The following is a 21,917-nucleotide window of genomic DNA, read 5'->3' as shown; positions in this document are numbered from 1 at the left end:
TTACAAATTCTTATGCAGGGTGTATATGACACCGGTGAGAATGGCACGATTAGACCCTTCCCACACGGCGAGCTGTCCTAAGTGTCATGCCCGAATGGCGGACTATATCCACATGACATGAACATGTAGCAAAGTGGCAGTATACTGGAAGCATATTTTTACAGCAATACAACAAATGATAAGCCTGCAGCTTAGCCCATCTCCATTATTGTCTCTGCTGGGCTACGTTGCAGACATCCCCAAAGTGCTGCGCAGGTATGTTGGCATAGCACTACTTATTGTAAAGAGGGAGTTGGCCAATCATTGGGGTCGCAGAAGCACGCCAACACTGGAACAGTGACTTAAAAGTCTAATGTATTGCGACACTAATAGCAAATTATATGCCACGTTACAACCCCCATGTACAGGCCCAAGGATATTTGGCTGCCTCTGAGAGACTATTTGAAAGACAGGGCTAACGTAGACAGCAGCCAGTGAGCACAATGTACAACAATGATAGAATTGGATGGGGATATGGGTATGGGAAGGTGGGAAAGGGGAGGGGCAGGGTGAATGTCAGGTAACACGGGCCCCTGACTGAAGCCAACAGATGTGACAAGTGATCGGGCAATGTAATGTGTGCTGCATGCTGTGACAAATGAACGCATCATCGAGCACTATGTTGATGATTATCTGGTGTGACTTTACTGAAGATGTCATGGATACTGAGACAATGAGCGCTGTTGCACTGTTGACTGTAATCCTACAAATATAAAATTATAAATAAAGTATTTAAAAAAAAAGTTTACACAGAATGGCCTTTGGATTTGCAATCAGATTATTAATACCACAGTAGACTCGGCTGACCTGGGAATATGACAACACGGTCATGGAATTACTTTAGTGAGATGGTCTTGGTTACAGCTGACATCTTTGAAACCAGAGCCCTAATTCCAAATATTTATCCTATCCTACCATTCGCTGGTACATCGCTATTTAGTCAACTCACAGAAGGGGAGACAGTCCACATGAATAATGAAGAGAGATAGTCCACATGAAGAACAAAGCAGAGATGGTAAATGTTGTGAGTTCAGATGACAGGAAAAGGTATTACAAGACTCAATGTTGCAACCAAGACTCCATGTAGGCAGAGGGTTCAATCCCCAACCCTATCAGTAGCAATGTCAACATCAGGAGAGGTATTCCTACCAACACACGCAAGGTGACAAGTCAAGATATTCCAACCAACCATAGTTGGCCAACTTATTTTACTCCAGACAGTGAGTTTATTTTATTTTTATTTTTACAGAGTTTTATATAGAGCGAACTTGACCCAAAGGTATTGGGTATCAAAGCGCTTTACACGAGCACCGGTTGCATTATATGAGGACTTGGTAAGACTCGAACCTGGTTCCCCAGGTAAGAGGTTGACCACCCTTGCCATTAGGCCAACTCCTTGTTCATCCTCTCCCACCATATACACCATTCCAGTTGGGATTGTATTTTACATCATCTAAAAGAATGGGAAAGTAAAACAAGTGACAAATGATTATTGAAAACTGTGCATTAAGAATATTCCCTTCACTTCAGAGCACCACCACTGCCTGTAATCTTGCGTCTACACCAACTGGCTGACCTGTACAAAGAGACAGCTGTATTGCTAAGAATGAAAACATTGCAACCAGTCCTGTCTCCAAAGGGGAAAGGCATCAAATCAATATACTTTCTTACCAAAATGAGAGGCCCACAGAAAAACTACAAACCATCATAAACCTGCGGCTAGCTAGAAGATGCATCAAACAGGAAAAATGCAGTTTTCTAGCCTTAAATCAGATTTTTCCTTATGACAGGAGACTGGATGTGTGCAATTGATCATCAGGATGCATACTTTCACTTACCAATCATAAAGAAACACATAAAATATCTTTGTTGTTTGGGGGATGGTTGAAAAAAGACGCACTTCCAGAGAGGCTGTCTATCTAATAAAGACTTCTAGCCACAGATTCTTTACATTAGAATAATCCCCAGGTGTCAGATGGGATCAGGACTTTTTTCGTGAGCAGTACCCCTGCGCACTGTAGTTGCCATTGTTCGGTTCTGTGTGGCATCGTCCGCACTGGAAGTTATGTGCGTGGTGCCTATATAGGCACCACCACAGTGCGCTGACATCACTTCTTTTCTTTCCGTGCCGGTCAGCACTGACCTGGAAAGATCTATACCCACTCTTTTTTGACTGACCCTTATTCGACTCTGTCAAGATTTTTTGGAGACTTTGTCGCCTGGTGAGTCAGGATGTCAGCTTGGACAGCAGGTTTCCAAACTTGTGGCACCTGTCATCAGCAGATGGCGGTGACAGATCCTCATTTGGTGTGCCTGTGGTGCTGGAGCACGACCACGACGCCAAGACCTGCATCGACTGACACCCCATGCACCCCAAGGCTTTTAGGGAGCGGTCCTTCACACTCCTCGGCGCCCGACGCTGCAACCTTCAACATCTCAGTCAAGAGAAAGGTCCCAAGAATGGCCGTGGAGCCACTCCAAGTGCTTATCGTCTCAGTCAAGGTCCTCAGGGACATCTGGTAAGTCCCACAGGCACAAGAAGAGCAAGAAGTCGAAGAGATCTTAGACTTCACCACATGCATTGAAGTCATTTGACTAGACGAGGGAGTGTTGGCATTTGAGGCCTTGCTCTGTTGTGAAGCCTACGCCTGGGCCTCCTCCACACACTCGCAGAGTTTCTGGGAGCCGGAGCACCCTCCACCCAGTAACACAAGCTTTAAAAGGTCATACACCTCATATTTTCCTGTCCCCATTGGAGTGCCTTTAGGCCCCGCGGACTCGAGAGGGGCCACTTAGATCCAGTTGGACTGAGCCACCTTCCCTGGTGCCTGCTCTAGTGCCAGTGAAGATGCCCCAGCGTCACCAACACTCAAGGGCAGCGCCATCCCCATCGTCATCTCTGACATGAAGACAGACGTCTGGCACCGACAGGGGCAGACCCCACCATAACGGAGCCCATGCATTCTTCATATGACAGGTCTGGACTGAGAGATTAATGAGCGGGGTTTGCGGACCCTTATGCATACCAGTTAGAAGATCCTGAGGACACCTGCTTTGAGGACCTGGCAAATGCCAGATGACTGGACACCTCCCAGACACTTGCCTGATCTCTACCCCAACCGTGGTTATGGAGGAGGGAGCCTAATTTTAAGTGTTTCCGAAAACATTTAAGATTACATAATTTAGCTTTAAACCCCAGGTCAATCATTGGCTTTTCATCTGTCTGCTCAGGTGATGGATACGTCATTTGAACTAATATGGTAAAGAAGTAAATTCATATGCATCGGCTGAACTATGTTGCTAAAAGTGTTGGTTCTTCAAACATCCTGTAAACGTTTAAGTTTTCACAGTCTTTTATAACCTTTCAGAACAAGTTTGCTTGAAAATAACATGCACAGACACAATATTGCTTCAACCCCATATGATGTGCTGTTAATACCTCTCAACAGAACAGACTTTTCTTACTGAGCAGTGGACAACTATGCAGAATGAAATTAATGATGTTGTTGTTTTGTATTCGCTTCTATCCTATGTAATTGTATCTACCCATATGTAACTGTTCCCAACTATGTAAAGTGCTCTGATACCTTCGGGTTAAATTTGCGCTATATAACACTCTACAAATAAATAAATAAATAATGGTGGTGCAGAGGGCGGCAGAGGTCCTAGACCTAACACTGCTGTCGGTGGCAGTCACAATGAACATCTTGATGAGGTGCTTTAGCCGGGATTTGCCCCCACCAAACCGTTACACCCATTCAATGGAGCCCTTCCCATATCCTACACGGGCCTGGTCCAAGCCCTGCACAATGGCTCCTGTGCATAGGACAATTGCCTGCCACCATCACCCCACCCCAGTGGACCCCAGTTTCCTCACCCAGCACCCCAACCTGGAGAGCTTGTGCTTCCAGGCCTCCTCCTCAAAAGTTAACCCTGGCGCATTGCCTACCATTCCACCACATACCACCACGCACTGCGGTCAGTGAACACTGTGTGCCTTTTGGGCTGATACTCCCATACCATCTGGGACTCGGTTGCGCATGTTTTCTATGGTCTCGGAGGAGGCCAGAGCCGTACTCTTTCAAGCAATTTCCGATGGGGGGGAACGCAGCCAAGTTCACCATACGATGTAGGTTGGATACAACTGACTTTCTGGACAGAGCAATTTCGTTGGTGGCCCTTAGGCACCATGCCTGGCTGAGAACCAATGGCTTTTCGGGGGATGTCTATGCCTTGCTAATGGACATGCCCTTGGATGGCTCTCAGTTTTTCGGAGAGAAGGCGGACTCAGCGCTTGAGCACTTTAAGGACAGGAGAGAAATGGCCAGGTCCTTGGGCCTTTCCATGGCCCTTCTCCAATACCATTCTACTTTCTGCCCCTTCCGTGGCCCGGGGAGGTGCTTCCAACCAGTCTTTACATGCCCAGCCACCCTGACCTCCAAACCACACAATCTTTTTGCGTCTGAGGACGTGGTTTCCACAGACCACGTTGGACAGGCAGACAGAGGTCGAGCCAGTCCACCACCCCCGACAGACGCAGCCTCCAAATCTCTTTAATATGCCATCCGACCATCATAGGCATCAATTTGGGGCAGGGTATGCCTTCATCTGCACCCCTGGAGTCAATAACATCTGACCATTGGATTTTTCAGCTCACAAAACGGAATACTCCCTTCATTTTGTGATAACTCCCCACCCATGCCACCTGCTTATGATAAGGTGACAAAGGACCAACTCTTCTTACTCCCTCTGGAGGTGTGATATCTGTTGGCAAAGGGTGCTATAGAGAAGGTGCCAAAATCAAAAGTAGGTCCTGGTTGCTATTCCTGCTACTTTCTGGAGCCCAAGAAGGACAGAGGCATTACTTCTATTTTAGACCTGTGCCATCTCAATCTCTTCCTGAAGAAGGAGAAATTCAAAATGCTCACGCTCATGCCATGGACCCAGGAAACTGGATGATATCGCTGGACTTACAGGACGTTTACTCTCACATTTTGTATTGCAACAAATTGGGCAGGTGGGGTCGTGGACCCTTTGGCAAGAGGCACTCTGCCACTACATGGCTGGAACAAGAGGGCATATCCCTGATGATTTAACACCTGGCAGGCTCTCTGAATGTCAGGGCGGACAAACTCAGCCATCTCTGCATAGTGGATCACGATTAGCGTCTCCATCTGGAGGAGGCACAAGTTCTCTTTCAAGAATGAGGAGAGGCTTGGTTGGATCTGTTCACCTCCGTTGAGAATGCACAATGTCAGCAGTTTTGCTCACTGGAGTTTCCAAGGCTGCTCTCTCAGAGATGCTTTTCTCATCAAGTAGAGCTCAGGCTTCCTGTCCTCCTGAATTGTCTTTTCACCAATACCACTCCTGCCCAGAGTTCTCAAGAAGATCAGGAACAACCAGGCCCAAGTCCTTCTGGTCACTCCACATTGGGCATGGAGAGACTGCTATCCCGAGCTGTTGAGCATGAGCACGGGTACCCTGACCGGGCTCCCTCTGCGGTAGGATCTTCTGCTGCAACAACAGGGCAGGGGTTTGCACCCAAACCTGAAAAGCCTTTGCCTTCATGCATGGAGATTGAGCGGTGACAGTTGACAGGTTTCAACCTTCCACCTGAAGACTGCAATATTATATTTGCATCCAGGCGTCCCTCCACCAAAATGGAAAACGCTTGCCATTGGAACAAGTTTGTGGCATGGTGTACTGTTAAGCAAGTTATCCAGTATTGGGGTATCTTTCATAGATTCACATGCCTGAATCATTCCCCGTCGCCGAGGCGGGAGTCTCAGTAGATAAAAAAGTAGTGCCAAAAAATAATTAGTAGTAGTAGTAGTAGTAGTAGGCCCAAAGAAAAAAGGCCCTAAGGCCTATATCTTAGAAGCCTATCTACTTCGTTATGTAAAATAACCCAAGAGTTGGTAACCACCAATCAGACATCAGCACCCTTCTAGAACCCTCTCAGCAGAGCCAGCTCTCCTCAGATTTTCACCGCACGTCGTGTGGAAGGGAGTCTCCCTGAGTGCCTACTCAGTTTCTTCTTTTCTTCAGTAATGTCTGACAAAAAAGCTTTGTTTAGACCCTGCAGGACCTGTGATAAGAAGAGGGTCCATGTAGACGACCAGCATGAGGAGTGTATTTACTGTCTACATCCTAAGCATGTTGCTAAGGACTGTAGAATTTGCCGGACTTTCCCTCCTAAGACCTTAAGGGACAGAGAGGCAAGAGTATTGTTATGGTTGAAATCTTCCTCGGCTGAGGAGGATGACAGGGCCTCGACATCTAGCAAGAGGGCTAGATCTATTGATAGTTCTTCCAGTGAAGGTAGAAAACATCATAAGGCCTCTCATGTAACTTCTGACCATTCACAGTAGTCACAAGACTCTGACAGATCCAAGAAGTCTTCAACTACTAAAACTGTGAGTAAATCTCAGGTTAAGACTTTGTCAGTGGGATCTTCATATACTATCTCTGTGACTTCTGCTGCTCCTCTGTCGACGGCTACAGTCTCCACTACTTCGATATCGTCACCTATCATGTCTCCTAAGACGTCTAAGACTCCGTCGACAGTTGCATCGACGTCGAGCTTGAAGGAAGTTCTGTCAACGACATCGTCGATGAGAACATCGACGACGAAGACCCCGTCGACGACGGCGAAGACCCCGTCGACGACGAAGACCCCATCGACGACGGCGAAGACCCCGTCGACGACGAAGACCCCGTCGACGACGAAGACCCCGTCGACGGCGAAGACCCCGTCGACGACGAAGGCCCCGTCGACGAAGAAGACCCCGTCGACGACGAAGGCCCCGTCGCCGACGAAGACCCCGTCGACGCCGACTATTCCGTCGACGGCGAAGACCTCGTCGACGACGATCCCGTCGACGGCGAAGACCTCGTCGACGATGGCGCTCCCGTCGACGATGACGCTCCCGTCGACGATGACAATCCCGTCGACGATGACAATCCCGTCGACGATGACACTCCCGTCGACGCCTCAGAAGGCAGCAATTCCGTCGACGAGGGGAAGCTCGTCGACGAGAGGTTTCCTTAAAGTGATTCCACCAACTACGCATGTTACGCCTATTGCGTACACGCATATTCAGTTAAAAACTTTTCATAAACAGGATTACAGTAATATTTCTCCTTTGCTGCCTCCGCATATCTTGGACTCTTATGCGGAAGGGGATGATTTTGAAGAGGAGGATGATGAGGGTCCTTTCGGAATAGCTAGACACCCCTCGGAGTTACATATAAAGTGTCAAGAGGTGGATGAGGAAGAAGACTATCATGAGCATGCTTACCAGGAAGGCCTTGCAACACCAGTTTACAGGCATCCCTCAAGGGATTGGGATCGTAGAGAAACGAGTCATCTCCCGCCTACACTGATTCAAGATCTTCAAGCCATGCTGGCGGATTACCGCCAACGCTTTCCTCCACAACAACCTCTTCCTAATTTACAACCGACTGAAGAGTCACATACGGACATTCCAAATTCGCTGCTTCACCCTGCTGGTTCGGGAACACAATCGCACCATGATACCATTTCCTCTGATGAGGAAGATATCGAAGAAGGTGAAGTACCGGATAAAGACACCACTCTGGATCCTTGGGATGATTACATTATTCCCATGCCTTCTCCACCCATTCCGCAGCCATCGGATTCTCCTCCGGAGGATATAGGTGGCTTTCACAATTTAATGCAACGTGCCGCAGTCAGGTTTCAACTACCAGTCACTGTGGAGCATACGGATTGTTTCCTCCATGATTTTAAAGAGGAGCAAAGGAAAATTACCAGAGCAATTCCCATCATCGATTTTATTTGGAATGAGGGGTTAAAAATTATGAAAACACCTGCTTCCGTACCTGCGGTCCTCCCTCGTATTGATAAGAAATATCGTGCTCCTCCAGAAACGCCCATTTGTCTAATCGGTCATCCCCGACCAGATTCCGTTATATCGCAGGCTGCTCAACAAAAGTCCAAAAATCCAGCTATGCCGATATCAACGCCGCCGGATAGGGAAGGGCGAAGATTGGATCTGATTGGTAAGAAGTTCTCTACTATGGCGGCAACTTCTATCAAAGCTGCAAACTCCTTGGCCATACTTGGTCGCTATGACCGCCAGATGTGGTCAGAATTCTCGGAATTTATAGACCTCATTCCTGAAGATCGTCAACAAGAGGCAAGGAAGATACTTCTAGAGGGAGAACGAGCCGCATCAGAGATCATAGACTGTGCTCTGGATATTGCAAATACCAACTTTAGGCAACTTGCAGGGGCTGCAGTCCTTAGGCGTCAAGGATGGCTTAAGGCAACATCTTTTAGGCCAGAGGTTCAAGCCAAAATCATTGATATGGCCTATGATGGAGAATCCTTGTTTGGGAAACATATAGACGAGGCCCTCCTAGCGATCAAGACTGATACGGATACAGCTAAGTCACTAGCTGCTCTCCAATACAAACGGGGATCTTTCCGTGGTGCAAGAGGACGAGGCTTTGTATCAAGGGGCAATTATCAAAGTCAGCAAAACAGACAATATCAATCTCAATATAGACAGCCTTATGGACAATCATCATACAGGCAATCTTCCTCGAATAGTTTCTCTCGTCAGGGAGGAAGAAGGCGATCGAACAATCAGGGTCGCGACGCCAACAAGAAGCAATGATTTACGCTGGACGCCAGTCATCCCTCCTTCCCTCCCAGTGGGAGCAAAGATAACAACTTTTGCACACAATTGGGAGGAGATCACCTCGGATCGTTGGGTCATCGACCTAGTCAGAAACGGTCACACCCTGGAGTTCTTAAAACAACCTCCTACTGCCCCGCCCAGGGGTCCCCCTCCCCCTCGTCTTCACTTATTGTTCAAAGAAGCTTTAATAATGCTCCGCAAGAACGCAATAGAGAAGGTTCCTTCGCCCCAGAAGGGAACCGGGTTCTATTCTCGATTTTTCCTCATAAAGAAAAAGTCAGGGGAGTGGCGCCCGATTCTGGATCTCCGCAAGCTCAACAAATTTCTAAAGAAGCAGGGTTTTCGGATGGTTACACTGGCCGAAGTTTTGAGCTGCCTGAACAAAGGGGATTTTATGGCTTCTCTGGACCTGGAGGACGCGTACTTCCACATTCCTATCCTTCCCAAGCATCGCAAGTACCTGCGATTTGTAGAGGCTGGCGTCCACTATCAGTTCAAAGTCCTTCCGTTTGGGCTGAAATCTGCTCCAAGAATTTTTACAAAGTGTCTCGCACCAGTAGCAACGACTCTAAGGTCACAGGGAATACAAGTATTCCCGTACCTGGACGACTGGCTGCTCAAAGGCCCTTCGAAGCAGACTACCTTAGAGGCAGTTTCTGCATGCCTAAGTCTATTCTCAAACTTAGGCCTCACTCTCAACAAAAGCAAATCTCAACTACTCCCTTGTCAAGGGATTCAGTTTCTGGGAGCAATGCTGGACACCAGACAATGCAAGGCATTCTTGTCAGAGGAACGTCAGCTTCGTTTACAAAAGCTAGCACTTTCAATCGCAAGAAGAAAGTCAGTTTCTGTCCGGAGGTTTGCGTCTCTTCTGGGGATGTGTTCATCGACAATAAATCTTGTACCTTTAGCACGGCTCCGAATGAGACCTCTGCAGGAACAGTTACATCTACAATGGAAACAGGCCGTGGGGTCGTTCAACGACTCCATCATGATAACACCTCACATGATGGTCTCTCTGCATTGGTGGTCACAGATGGAAAACCTGGCTCCGGGCCTTTCTTTTCTAACATCTCCTCCGGAATTCGTGGTAACAACAGACGCCTCCATGGAGGGGTGGGGAGGACATCTCCAAGATTTACAAATTCAGGGACGATGGTCCCAGGAATACCCCCAACAGCATATCAACAGACTGGAGCTTCGCGCCATTTTTCTCACTCTGCAAGCGTTCCTCCCAAGGATTGCAGGGGCCTCAGTGCTGGTCCGGACGGACAACACGACCAGCATGTATTACGTCAACAAACAGGGAGGAACGAGGTCACTGTCCCTTTCGCAGGAAGCTCAGGAACTATGGGAATGGCTTACAACACACAAGATAACCTTACGAGCGGAGCACGTCAGGGGCCTTCACAACACGTTGGCCGACAACCTAAGCAGATCTCTGGCAGGCTGTCACGAATGGGAGATAGAGCAGAAGCAGCTAGACGAAATTTTTCAATCATGGGGCAAGCCGGCACTGGATTTGTTTGCTACAAAGGAAAACAAGAAATGCCGCTATTACGCAAGCAGATTCCCTCAACAGGGATCAAGAGGAAATGCCCTGTCCATGAGATGGTCAGGGCTTTGTGCGTACGCTTTTCCCCCAATACCACTAATTGCGAAAGTGATCCGCAAAGTGAAGATGGAACATTGCCGCCTCATCCTGATTGCACCCCGTTGGCCAAGGCAATATTGGTTCCAGGAGCTGCTTCTTCTAGCTCACAGCTCCATCCGTCTAATACCAACAATGACGATGTTGACAAGGGAAAGGGGTCAGATACTCCATCCAGATCCACAGTCGCTGCACTTGCACGCATGGCTCCTGATTTCCTAGAATACAAAGATCTAACCATTTCACAGGAATGCCGTGAGATTCTATCTAAATCACGCGCGCAAAGTACTTTAAAAACTTCTCGTTTAAAGTGGAAACGATTTTGTCATTGGTGCGAGGGGAAGGATGTCCATCCTTTACAAGCTCCAGTAGAACAAATCCTTCCTTATTTGTTATCCCTAGCCAAATCTGGGCTTGCATTCTCATCAATTAAAGTTCATCTTGCGGCTCTATCAAGATTCAGGAAGAGTACTTCTAAGCCTTCGCTCTGTTCCTCTTCATTAATAAAACAATTTATGAAGGGGCTATTCCGTGTTTTTCCACCAATTCGTGCACCTCCTCCAGAGTGGGAGTTGAACACAGTTCTAGCTCAATTAATGAAAAGACCGTTTGAACCTATCCACAAGGCTGAGCTAACATTTTTAACATGGAAGGTGGCTATTCTTTTGGCTCTTACATCGGCTCGAAGAGTCAGTGAGATTCAAGCGTTCACCATCTCAGAGCCCTTTTTGCAGTTCTCTAAAGACTTTGTTACTCTCAGGACAAATCCACGATTCATCCCTAAAGTTCCGACTCAGTTCCACTTAAATGAGCCAGTGAAACTAAAAGTTTTCTTCCCAAATCCAGCCACTCCATCTGAGTGAGCGTTACATTCACTGGATGTAAAACGTTGTCTGAAATTTTACTTGCAAAGGACTAAGGACATCAGGCGGTCCAATCAATTGCTCATAGCTTATGGTCAAGCTACACTTGGGACTGCTGTGACTAAAGCGACTATAGCCAGATGGTTGGCTTCTACAATTCATTTTTGTCATGATAAAGCCAATAAACCGTTACAAAGGAAGGTCAAGGCGCATTCCACTAGAACTATGGCAGCATCTACTGCATTGTTCGCAGGAGTATCCTTGGAAAATATTTGTCGTGCTGCAACGTGGAGGAATGTTCACACATTCACGAAGTACTACTGTCTGCAATCTACTCTGCAGGAAGATACAGCGGTAGGACAAGCCGTACTTCAACATCTTTTAAACTAAGGTCAGATATATGTTTACTTTTATGAGCGACTTCCTGAGTGGTGTGTATTTATGCTTTTTCAATTTGCTGTTTATAATTGCTATATTTTAAGCTACATTGTCTTTTCTTTGTGTAAGATACATGTTTGGATTTTAAGAAAGAACATCTTATGCCTTCTACTTATCAAATTGCGGGCATAATTGGGAGTGTATCAGCAATAGTCTCCCACCATCCGCAAACGACTGTATGCTTGGCATACTGCTTGCTACTCTGATTCAGGCATGTGAATCTATGAAAGATATCCCAATACTGGATAAGAAAACAAGTTACTTACCTGTAACTACAGTTATCCAGTATTGGTATCTTTCATAGATTCACATGCACCCACCCTCCTCCCCGCAGAGTCAGTTCTCTATGTTTGTGATATAAGCTTCCCACTCGTGCTAGGAAAATCTGAGGAGAGCTGGCTCTGCTGAGAGGGTTCTAGAAGGGTGCTGATGTCTGATTGGTTGTTACCAACTCTTGGGTTATTTTACATAACGAAGTAGATAGGCTTCTAAGATATAGGCCTTAGGGCCTTTTTTCTTTGGGCCTACTACTACTACTACTACTAATTATTTTTTGGCACTACTTTTTTTATCTACCGAGACTCCCGCCTCGGCGACGGGGAATGATTCAGGCATGTGAATCTATGAAAGATACCAATACTGGATAACTGTAGTTACAGGTAAGTAACTTGTTTTCTTACCCTCTATCTGCACCCCTTTCCCAGGTTCTTTATTTATTATCAAGCAGGGTCTACGTTGGGCACACTGAAAGGTTACTTGGCTGTCATATCATTTGTGCGGTTTCCAGATCAGCCATCTTGTTTCAAATCCCCTGTGGTAAATAGGTTTCTCAAAGGTCTTTAACATGTATTTCCACCAGCTTATTTCATTATGCCGTAGAGAAACCTCAATGTGGCCTCAAATTTTTTATGCTTGCTCCATTAAAGCTGTTACACAACTGCCCTATCAGGCTCCTCACCTTAAAAGTAGCCTTCCTAGTGGCAATAACATCAGTCCGGAGGGTTAAGTGAATGACAGGCACTGTCATCTCAGTCTCTGTATCATACCATTTACCCAGACAAACTGGTCCTTCATGTTACAGCATCCATTCTACCGAAAGTGGTAACTCCCTCTCGTGTAGGCCAGTCCATCACCCTGCCTATTTCTTACAGTCCGCTTCACCCCTCTAAAGAAGAGGAGAGGCTCCATTGGCTGAACCCAAAAAGAGCGTTGTCATTCTACCTTGACCGCACAAGAGAGTTCTAGGTGGGTAATCAACTGTTTGTGGGGTACGCCATAGCCAAAAAAGGAAAGTCGGTGTACAAATGAACCATCTCATGAAGGATAGATCTCTGCAATAAATTCTGTTAGTTATTGGTCAAAAAGCGACCTCCTGAAGGTTTGCAAGTTATTGGCCAAAAAAACAGCCTCCTGAAAGTTTACAATCTCATTCTACTAGAGCCAAGGCCATGACCACTGCGTTAGCTCACAGATAACCTGTTCTGGATATCTGGTAGTCAGCATCATTGGCTTCTCTGCACACATTTACGAAGCACTTCTGCCTAGACAGTCAGGTTCGGTGATACAGCCATTTTTCCTGTTTGGTTCTACAGTACTTTCTAGTTTAATCCATGTCACAGCCTCACCATCGGCGGTATTGCTTGGGCATCTATTCTAAGATGGGGAATCTGCAGCTACAAGTCTCTATCAGATGAACAAATTACTTAACGTCTGTGACACCTTGTCTAGTAGAGACTCTATCTAGCCACAGATTCCATACCGACCCACCCATCGTCCCCGCTCTGGGTAAGATAAAAGGATCAAGGGTTGCAATAAGTATGATGACAAAAGCAGCTTAGATTCCCTCTTCGCCTTTGCACAAAGCTTTGAAGCAAATACTCTCAATCCACAGGTCTTGCATCCACATGAGGATCTGTAGGGAAAATGTAATTAAAATGTACATAACTAAAAGACCTAGTGCAATAAATGAGATCATACCTTTGAGGATGGGTTACATGAACTGAGGTTTACACGTACATTTTGTGGTCCATTGCTGGTCTGTTCAGTATTATTGTTACATAATGAACAGTGCTCTTGAACTACAGATGACTTGGTCCATTTGTTCTTGCTTCCAGGGATGCCTCCATGATGGCGATGCGACGACGAATTCAAGGTTTGACCCCAGAAGAGATTCGTGCTCTATCAAAAGATGAACTGCAGATGCCTGTGACTATGATGGACTTTGAACTTTCACTGAAGAAAGTTTCCAAATCTGTTTCTGCCTTGGACCTTGAGAAATATGAAAAATGGATGGCCGAGTTTGGATCTGCCTAACGGTCTTACTTTTTACTCTCCCGCTACTCTCATTTTGAGGTTTTGCAGCTGAAATCTCATAATCTCTGATAATGCAAATGTCCGCTGTGAATAACATGTTATGTTTAACCCTTCATTATTTTGTAACAGACAAGGAAACCCATTGTCCTTGTATGATTCACTGAGAGTAGATACCGAAAAACAAGGATATATGAATCCATACCAGAAAAACACAGGTTACAATTTTATTCTCAAATCTAACACTCAAGTAAGTTTTCTGTTTTATCACTTGTATTTATTTTATTGCAAAGAAGAGCATTTATAATGGAATAATGCTGTAGTTCTTTATATTAATTAAAACTAGTTTGTATTTGTATTTTTATGCAAAGTTCTAACATCTGGATTACGTGTGTTACCAAATTCTATGAATATTCCTTATTTCTGCTTTTTACTATTGTTTCCTGTGAGGGGTGCTTTGCATTAGCGTAACTGGCTATTACGGAGTGTTAGGGACAGACAAGAAATAGTTAGATTTTTCAGTGTTATAACCAGATTTCATGATTTGTAAAGGGAAATATATTTAGCAAAAGAAAACATAATTTATTACCTCAAGATTTGTTTTGTTATAGTATTTTTTGAAACGTGCAGGCTACATTTCATTTTGTATCAAACGTTTTGGAACACAGAAGGGGACCACAGTGAATGTATCACATTTAATCGTACATGTTTTTCAACACAGAGAGTATATTAAATGTGCCTATAGAAATGGACATATGGTATAGGCCACAGAAAGGAAGATTAACGTATGGCCATGTCAAACTACTTTCCCTTGCCATATCTTGTTTGCATGGTTGAACCAAGAACTTGCACCTTTCCAGAAAGGGACTTTCGTTCCGAAAATATAGCTGGCCATGAATCCTTAACCTATGGTATCAGTGGTCTAACGGCTATTTAACCTCTCAAGCCAGTTTAAACCATCTCATTTTAAGTATGGATGGTGCCGCCGTCACTCAGCAGAACACTAAGTTGACACCAGGGAGAATATCATACATCTCAGAACACCTTATTATTACTGTTACACTTGTGTACTCTGTATAACTTTATCAATGACTTAAATATAGCTTCCCTGGGTTTCTTGACCAAACCACGGATAAAGTATCACTTATTGCTTCTTTTTTAGTCTTAGCTTATCTGTGTGGTTGTTTTGTTTGTGGTTTTTCCATGACCTGTACTCCTACATAGTCAAAGTAATAAGCATATATTAAGGACACTTTCTCCATCAAATGTTCGTTTTTCAAGGATATTTTACCCATCCTCACATCAAGTTTGACTTATTAATATTTAACTCATAGCTTTTTACAATACTGACCATTACCGAACAGTACAAAGGCTATATCTCAACTTAGCTTCAGTCCTGTGTGTCAAGATGGAATCCTAAAACAATGGGAGCTGTGGATTCTTCTGGAACTAACAACAGGGACATTGATAACTAAAGTCAACTGAGATATATCTAAATATGTGATGCATGTATTGAATGACATTGTACTTGGCATGTGTTACCGGCTCCCCCCCCCCCACTCCCACATTTCTTTCAAACTCATGCCTCCAAATGTTAATCATTTGAAATGTGTTAGTTATTGAGGTCTGATATTGCTTAGTTATGGACAGGGCACTAGTGGTGTGCCAATGTTTACATACACCTGTGTCTACTCCAGTAGGCATTGTGTATAGTGCAGAGGACTTGGAAGACACCCTGCATGTTCAGTGTTAGCCAATAGTGCTTTTTCTAGGCTGACTTTTTTGTGGGGTCGACCCTCGGTTTCAATCAGATACTGTTCACCTTGTGTTGAAAGCCCGCTGTGTCACTGAGTTTCTTTTGGAGTCCAGTATTAATATTGTTTACAGTAATCTAAACTTTCCCTCACCAGAGCTCTTATCTGCTCCACCAGGTGGTCATTTTGGAGGAGCAGGAGAACCGTCCAAGGCAGGAAGGGCTACAAATTGGTGCTAATGTGTTTACTTAATAAATCAATAGAGAGAATATAAAGTATTGTCCAATAGTGATCTTATTTGACATAAAAGCAATTTGAGGTAACTGTGCAAGAAACGTGGAGACGGGCTGCTGTGAGGATGTTTTTATCCTCTCGCTTCTTACAGGTTGAGACAATAACCTCAACTGCTTAGTCTTCCTTTGCTAAAATAGATACAATTACGTTGCACTATTCAACGGCTTGAAGATGCTATGCTTTTCGGCATGAGTATGTTAACAAGCATTTGCAATGCAATAGGCCTCACATTTACGAGAGTTTGTGCTATTGGTATTGTAAATGACAATACCTTTTATTTATGTGTTGTTTTTAAAACGGATAAATAAAACGCATTGTTATGTACAATGCCAATAGGTTAAACCCTCACAAATGCGAGACCTATTGCATTGCAAATGCGTTTGGCTCCCCTGCTATAAGTTTTGTTTTTAAAGCTTTGGGAGAGAGCTTGATTTGAGACAAAAGTTATCGGAGGCTGTAATTAAAGCCTACTTAGTAACAACACACATAACAGGGGGTGTGTCCCTATGGGAGGTTACAAAATGAGACAAGGCGGTATTAAGGAGGGATTACTAAACCTATTAAACAATGAACTACCACAGTTTACACTGGACAGTGACACAAGCCAATGAAAAATATGTCCGGCGAGTGGGCGGAGCTGCAAGTTCCTACCTGAATACAGCATGCTTTGCAGAGCAGTGCATGCGCTGCCGAGGCTCGACCTAAAAAGGGCCAACGAGGTGAAAAAAATACGAACCTGTTACAATGCTAAGGCAAGTTTTTTGGATAGCATTCAACTTTGCCAAAATGTACTAGATAAGATGTTATACTTGGGTTTTTCTGTCTACTCTGGCTAGACTTATGTAGCTGTTAACTAAAATGAGGACCTACATGCAGGGTTGGCCATTGCTCTGCTAGTGCCTAGGCGTGGCTCCACCTACCATTCATTTTATTTTTCCACCCTTTACCTGCTTCGAATGTGAGTTTAACATACCACTTACTTACTCGCAGAACACATGGAAATCTCTGACACAAATGCACATTACCAACTACCGAAAAAACTAGAGTCAACCTACAAGTGATAAATAAAAATGTAACATTAAGTTGCACATCATCGACTGAACAGATTGTTTTTTAAAACGGTTGTGGGGGAAAAAGTATAAAAAAGTTCGCATATAAGCTATTCGTAATGCGAAAAACCAAGGTGCACGTGGTTTCTATCTTTCTCCTGCAGCACATCTCATCCTAAAGACATGATGCCATTAATAATATCAAGAGGTTAAACAAGGATATAGAAATTTGGAACTAAAATAAATACCAATTTCAAAAAGATGCTAATAGTTCTGTATTAGAAAACATCACTCAATCAAAATATTACATGATAACCAGGACCACTGGAATAAGGCGGCTGGAGAGGGCCAAATTATGCGGGAGAGTTCAGTAAATCATGCAGCAAGGAAAGGCAAATTATGCGGTGACACATTTCTTGATAGCATTACCTCATTATTTTGTACTTTTTACACTTGTTAACACTGTCTGGGCATTGGACACACCTCATTAGTACCAGTTTAATACCCAAACATAGTGATAAGCAATATAAAGGTGACCAGTCACCCTTTGCAAAAGGCCTTCCATTGCGCTGCAACAGGTGCTACTGCGTTTTTAGTAACTTTTGAACCATTAGAGCTAGAAACATTATTTTCTTTGCTAAAATCTGCAGATTGTGCAGTAGATAATGGATTAAATAGCAAATTATAACTATACGAAAATCGCTGCAGCATCACAATCACATAATTCCAGTGGCCCTGATAATAGCTAAAATGTGTACACTCCAATATAAACATTGCTGTTTCCTTTTTATGTCGGCTGAGAACCAGCCCTTAGGACTTCCTAAAACAGGCTCTCTTCCCATTAAGTGAATCCTGGCTTAGGCAAATATGGGACAGTAGCTGATGGGACGACACCAGCAATCTCATTCAACAAGCCCCTAGAGACCGCTGCCTATTAGGTTTTCAAAATGTAGACAGTGCTCTATAGAAAGAAAAACAGCAAGCATTTGCAGGTCTACAGGTATCGGCTAAAGGACCTATTGACCTTTGTAGAAAGAGGGCCAGGGGAGGGGCTGAAGCAATGAGGAGGGCAGAGAGAAGCCCATGAGTGAGATGACGAACAGGAAGAGTGCCAAGAATCGGTCAGCAGATTGGGCCGTAAGGCCTTAGCTGCGACTTCGGAACTGGGGAATACGGATGAAATCCCAGTGTCGGCTAGATATTCTTGGCACAACAATTATTTTCCCTGTGCCCACAAAATGAATGTGACTGTGTGTTCCTGCTCCATTTATAAAACCAGTAAAAAAGCACCTCCATGTGACTCACCTCTCCCCCTGCACCAACAATGCAGTAAGTATCTAATTGGCATTACAAAAAAAAAAAAAGTACTATCATGGCTGGCATGTATACACTGCATATTTGTGAGATGCAATTACACTGTGAGAAGGGGCAGTCAGATGACACACGCAACTTGTTTGTAGCAGCAGACGCTCGAGAGCATCAAAACAGCCCTACCCACGAACTCCAAATGTTAAGCACCCACCACACCACCGCTGGGATACACCTCCATTTTGGGCCAGGGATCCTCCAGGCTAGAAATTGCCATTCCAGGGCTGGCCAGCATTAGTGCTGCTTTTTTCTGCTTCTGCCGCCTCCTCCGGTCCCTGAAGCAGCAGCCGTGCAGCACAAAGAAGTAATCACAGCCGCAGTGGCCTGGGAGAGTCTCCACCTCCAGCCAAGGTCACGCAGCTCTATGGCTGCTTCCCCGCTGAAAGCTGAATATGGCTGTGGTGCTCGTACCTGTGGAGCAAGGCCCGGCGTTACCCTTGCTAAAGAAAGACGAAAGCAGGCGCCGTGCTAAAACATATAGCGTGGCACCCGTGCCTATTCAAGTTAGGCGCATGGTGGCCCGTAAACGGTGCCATGCTGATTTAAAAAAACATAAATAATTGAGGAAAAGCATTTGCCTCGATACAGGAGGACAAAATAACATACAAAAAGCAGGCGCCCTGCTAAAACATATAGCGTGGTGCCCGGGCCTATTCAAGTTATGTGCATGGCGGCCTGTGAAGGGGGCCATTCTGAAAATAAAAAAACTTTAAGGGAAGAAATAAAAAACACAAAAAGACAAAAGCTGGCGACATGCTGCAACATATAGCGCGGCACCCATGCTTCTTAAAGTTATGCGCATGGTAGCCCAGGAAAGAGCACCATGCTGATAAAAAAAAACACAATAATGGAAGAAATAAACACAAGAAAGACCAAACCTGGCGAGTGCTAAAACATATAGTGCGGCGCCTATGTCAAGGCAGGAAGTATCAATTAACAAGCGCGCCCCTCGCGCAACAGCAGGGGAGGGGGCCTGCGCGATCCCCTTGCGGGAGCGTGCGACCATATGGCGCCACCATATGGCGCCGCGCACTCCCGCAAGGAAATCGCCAGACGTGCATGCTTTGCCATTGCAAGCAATGCAACGCGTGCACGTCTTTGTGGGGAAAGCTGTGCCGATGGCAATAGGTCTCTCTCCTATGTAGCGCCACAAGGAAACCGCCAGACGTGCACGCGTTGCCATTGCAAGCAATGCAACGTGTGCACGTCTTTGTAGGGAAAGCTGTGCCGATGGCATTAGGTCTCTCTACTATGCAGCACATGCGCGCTGCGTAGGCGAGACCTAAAAAGGGCATATGTATTTATTTTTGTCGATATATTTTGTCCACAGATTACTTCCAGCATTGTCAATACACCTACACACAATTCCTGGTTTTGCCGACATTTGTAATAGACCTTTGTTGTGGAATGGTGTCTCTCTCTCTCTCTCTCTCTCTCTACATAAACCTGCTTCCCATACATTCTAGGATCCTACTACCCAAAAGGCAGAACTACACTGTTTTCGGCTATGGTTTCTTGATTTACTTAAAAATATCATTTTTATTCCTTACTGTTTTTAGACAATGGGAATTGAGAGGTATTGAGACTATAATGTGAAGTTTCTTGTTGTGGTAGCTCAGAATAAAATACGTTAGGTGTGTCATTTTAGCTTGCAGGACACAAATATTAAAGTTAATATATATTATTGGAGGACTGTGACCTTGTCTTCTGAATGTTAAAGGATTGTACCATTGCTGTTTTCTATGTGTACTCAAGACGATTGCATGTACCGCAGTCACTTTAAAATATGTAATGCATTCTTCCTCTGTATACCTATTGGACATAGATCATGACTTGTGAAGGTATAGTATGGCAACGTTCCTTAAGAGGAGGTAAATGTGAATAGGATGAAGTAGTCGTTCTGTACAGCTCAACCTTCTCCACTACAATTTCTGCACCTCTAAAGCATTAAGCCCGGCGAGTGCATAGTTTGTGATTCAGCATTGTTTTCTCGTTGTGCTAGCACTTATTCCTACCCTAGAGTAGGTTTGGACATCTTCTAAAATGCTAATTTCAAAAGTAACATACATACACGTCTGGTATTGTGACCAATTCAAATGAAATGAGTGGAATTGCAATCTTGTCCTCTGAAACAACATCATGTTTACTGTTTTTTCTTTTTTCAAACCTGTGATATATAATTTTAACAAAATGAAAAGAAAAAAGTTTTTTTTTTTTCACTTACATTACATTCCCAACACTTGTTTTCGACTGTTGAATTCTGTAGTTTATTGACCAAGAGGTTTCACTAAATGCAGAACCTGGTGAAGTCAAAGCACCAGAACAACGACTAACAAACTTTTCGAAATCTTTTTTTAGTGTGCGATATTTAAGTAGTTTAATGTAAAATCGTCTTAAATAAGGATGTGCTTGATGTCGGTGGCACTAGCTAGAAAAACAGGGTTGCCGCGTGTTAAAGAGGTACTGTTACACAGTGCAAAATGGTTGACATGCAGCTAAAGTCTGGGTACAACGTGGGTGTAAAACTCAACCATCCGCTCTTCTAAGAATGCAGCGCTCGGGTGTGCTCTAAAGGCACTAGGGTCGGGCAGGCCTACATACCTTTCATAACTGTTCAGAGGAGTTACAGAAAAGAAACGGTTTGAAAAATTGATGTTTAGTAGCTCCGCTTCATTGAACAGACTTGATCACATCGGTACAGTCTGCTTCAGAAAACAATTTAAGATTATCTGTGTCCAAGTTTTTATATTTAACTAAATACATTGTTGTTATTCATACTTCTTTGCAGACGCATTCCCATATGTGAGGTACAGCTTTCGCAGTAACAACACTTGTAGAAAGAACTTTTTTGTTATTTTGAAATAATAAAGTTTTGTGCATCCTTATTTGCGCGAGGCCTTTAATTGTGTTCGGAAGTCACTATTTGCATAGAGACAAGTGTTTGCCAGATATGTTTGACTGTTAAAATATTATGAATTCCTACACTATGCCATGTAAAGCATACCAGAAATCCGTTTGGTTCATATTAGATTTTCCGTACTCAAAATACATATGAAAAAGAACAAATGACTTCAAGTAGTTGAAAAATAGTAGAAGCATTCTGTGGCAATCGTTGCTTTTAGTCAAATAATAGGCGGTCATAAAAGTCAACTGGGGCGACAGTTTATTCTATGGACCATAAATTATTTATTCTAGCTCTCTGTGTAACTAGGAAATCCCACCCCTTGTACAAAACAAGAGCTTTGTATGGCCCTACATATTTCTCACACGCGTTGAGTCACTGTCACATCCTGTGGTACGCAAAGTGCTGCATGTGCAGCGAACATTTTTTTTTAACTTTTTGCCTTAGCTTTTGATGAACTGAATAAATACTTAAGTTGGTACTTTGTGCCGGTTTTTAATATCTATATTGTAGTCATAACAATAAATATGAATGCAGTTGCTTTCGAAACCTTTTTCACAGG

At 44.3% G+C, this 21,917-nt stretch overlaps 1 protein-coding gene across 1 annotated transcript in view; it reads left to right on the top strand.

Annotated features, from left to right (window-relative positions):
- Positions 1 to 21,340, top strand: part of KATNAL1 (katanin catalytic subunit A1 like 1) — a 386,354-nt gene extending 365,014 nt beyond the window's left edge. Inside the window, exon 11 of the mRNA XM_085621654.1 lies at positions 13,793 to 21,340. Within this exon, the coding sequence (XP_085477780.1) occupies positions 13,793 to 13,991 (199 nt within the window). The 3' untranslated portion in view covers positions 13,992 to 21,340. The remainder of the gene's footprint in view (positions 1 to 13,792) is intronic.
- Positions 21,341 to 21,917: the final 577 nt, after the last annotated feature.

The sequence above is a fragment of the Triturus cristatus genome, chromosome 8, assembly GCF_964204655.1.
Source record: "Triturus cristatus chromosome 8, aTriCri1.1, whole genome shotgun sequence".
Taxonomy (NCBI): Eukaryota; Metazoa; Chordata; class Amphibia; order Caudata; family Salamandridae; genus Triturus; species Triturus cristatus.
The sequence above is the reverse complement of the archived record's forward strand: the minus strand, read 5'-3'. Positions and strand labels throughout refer to the sequence as shown.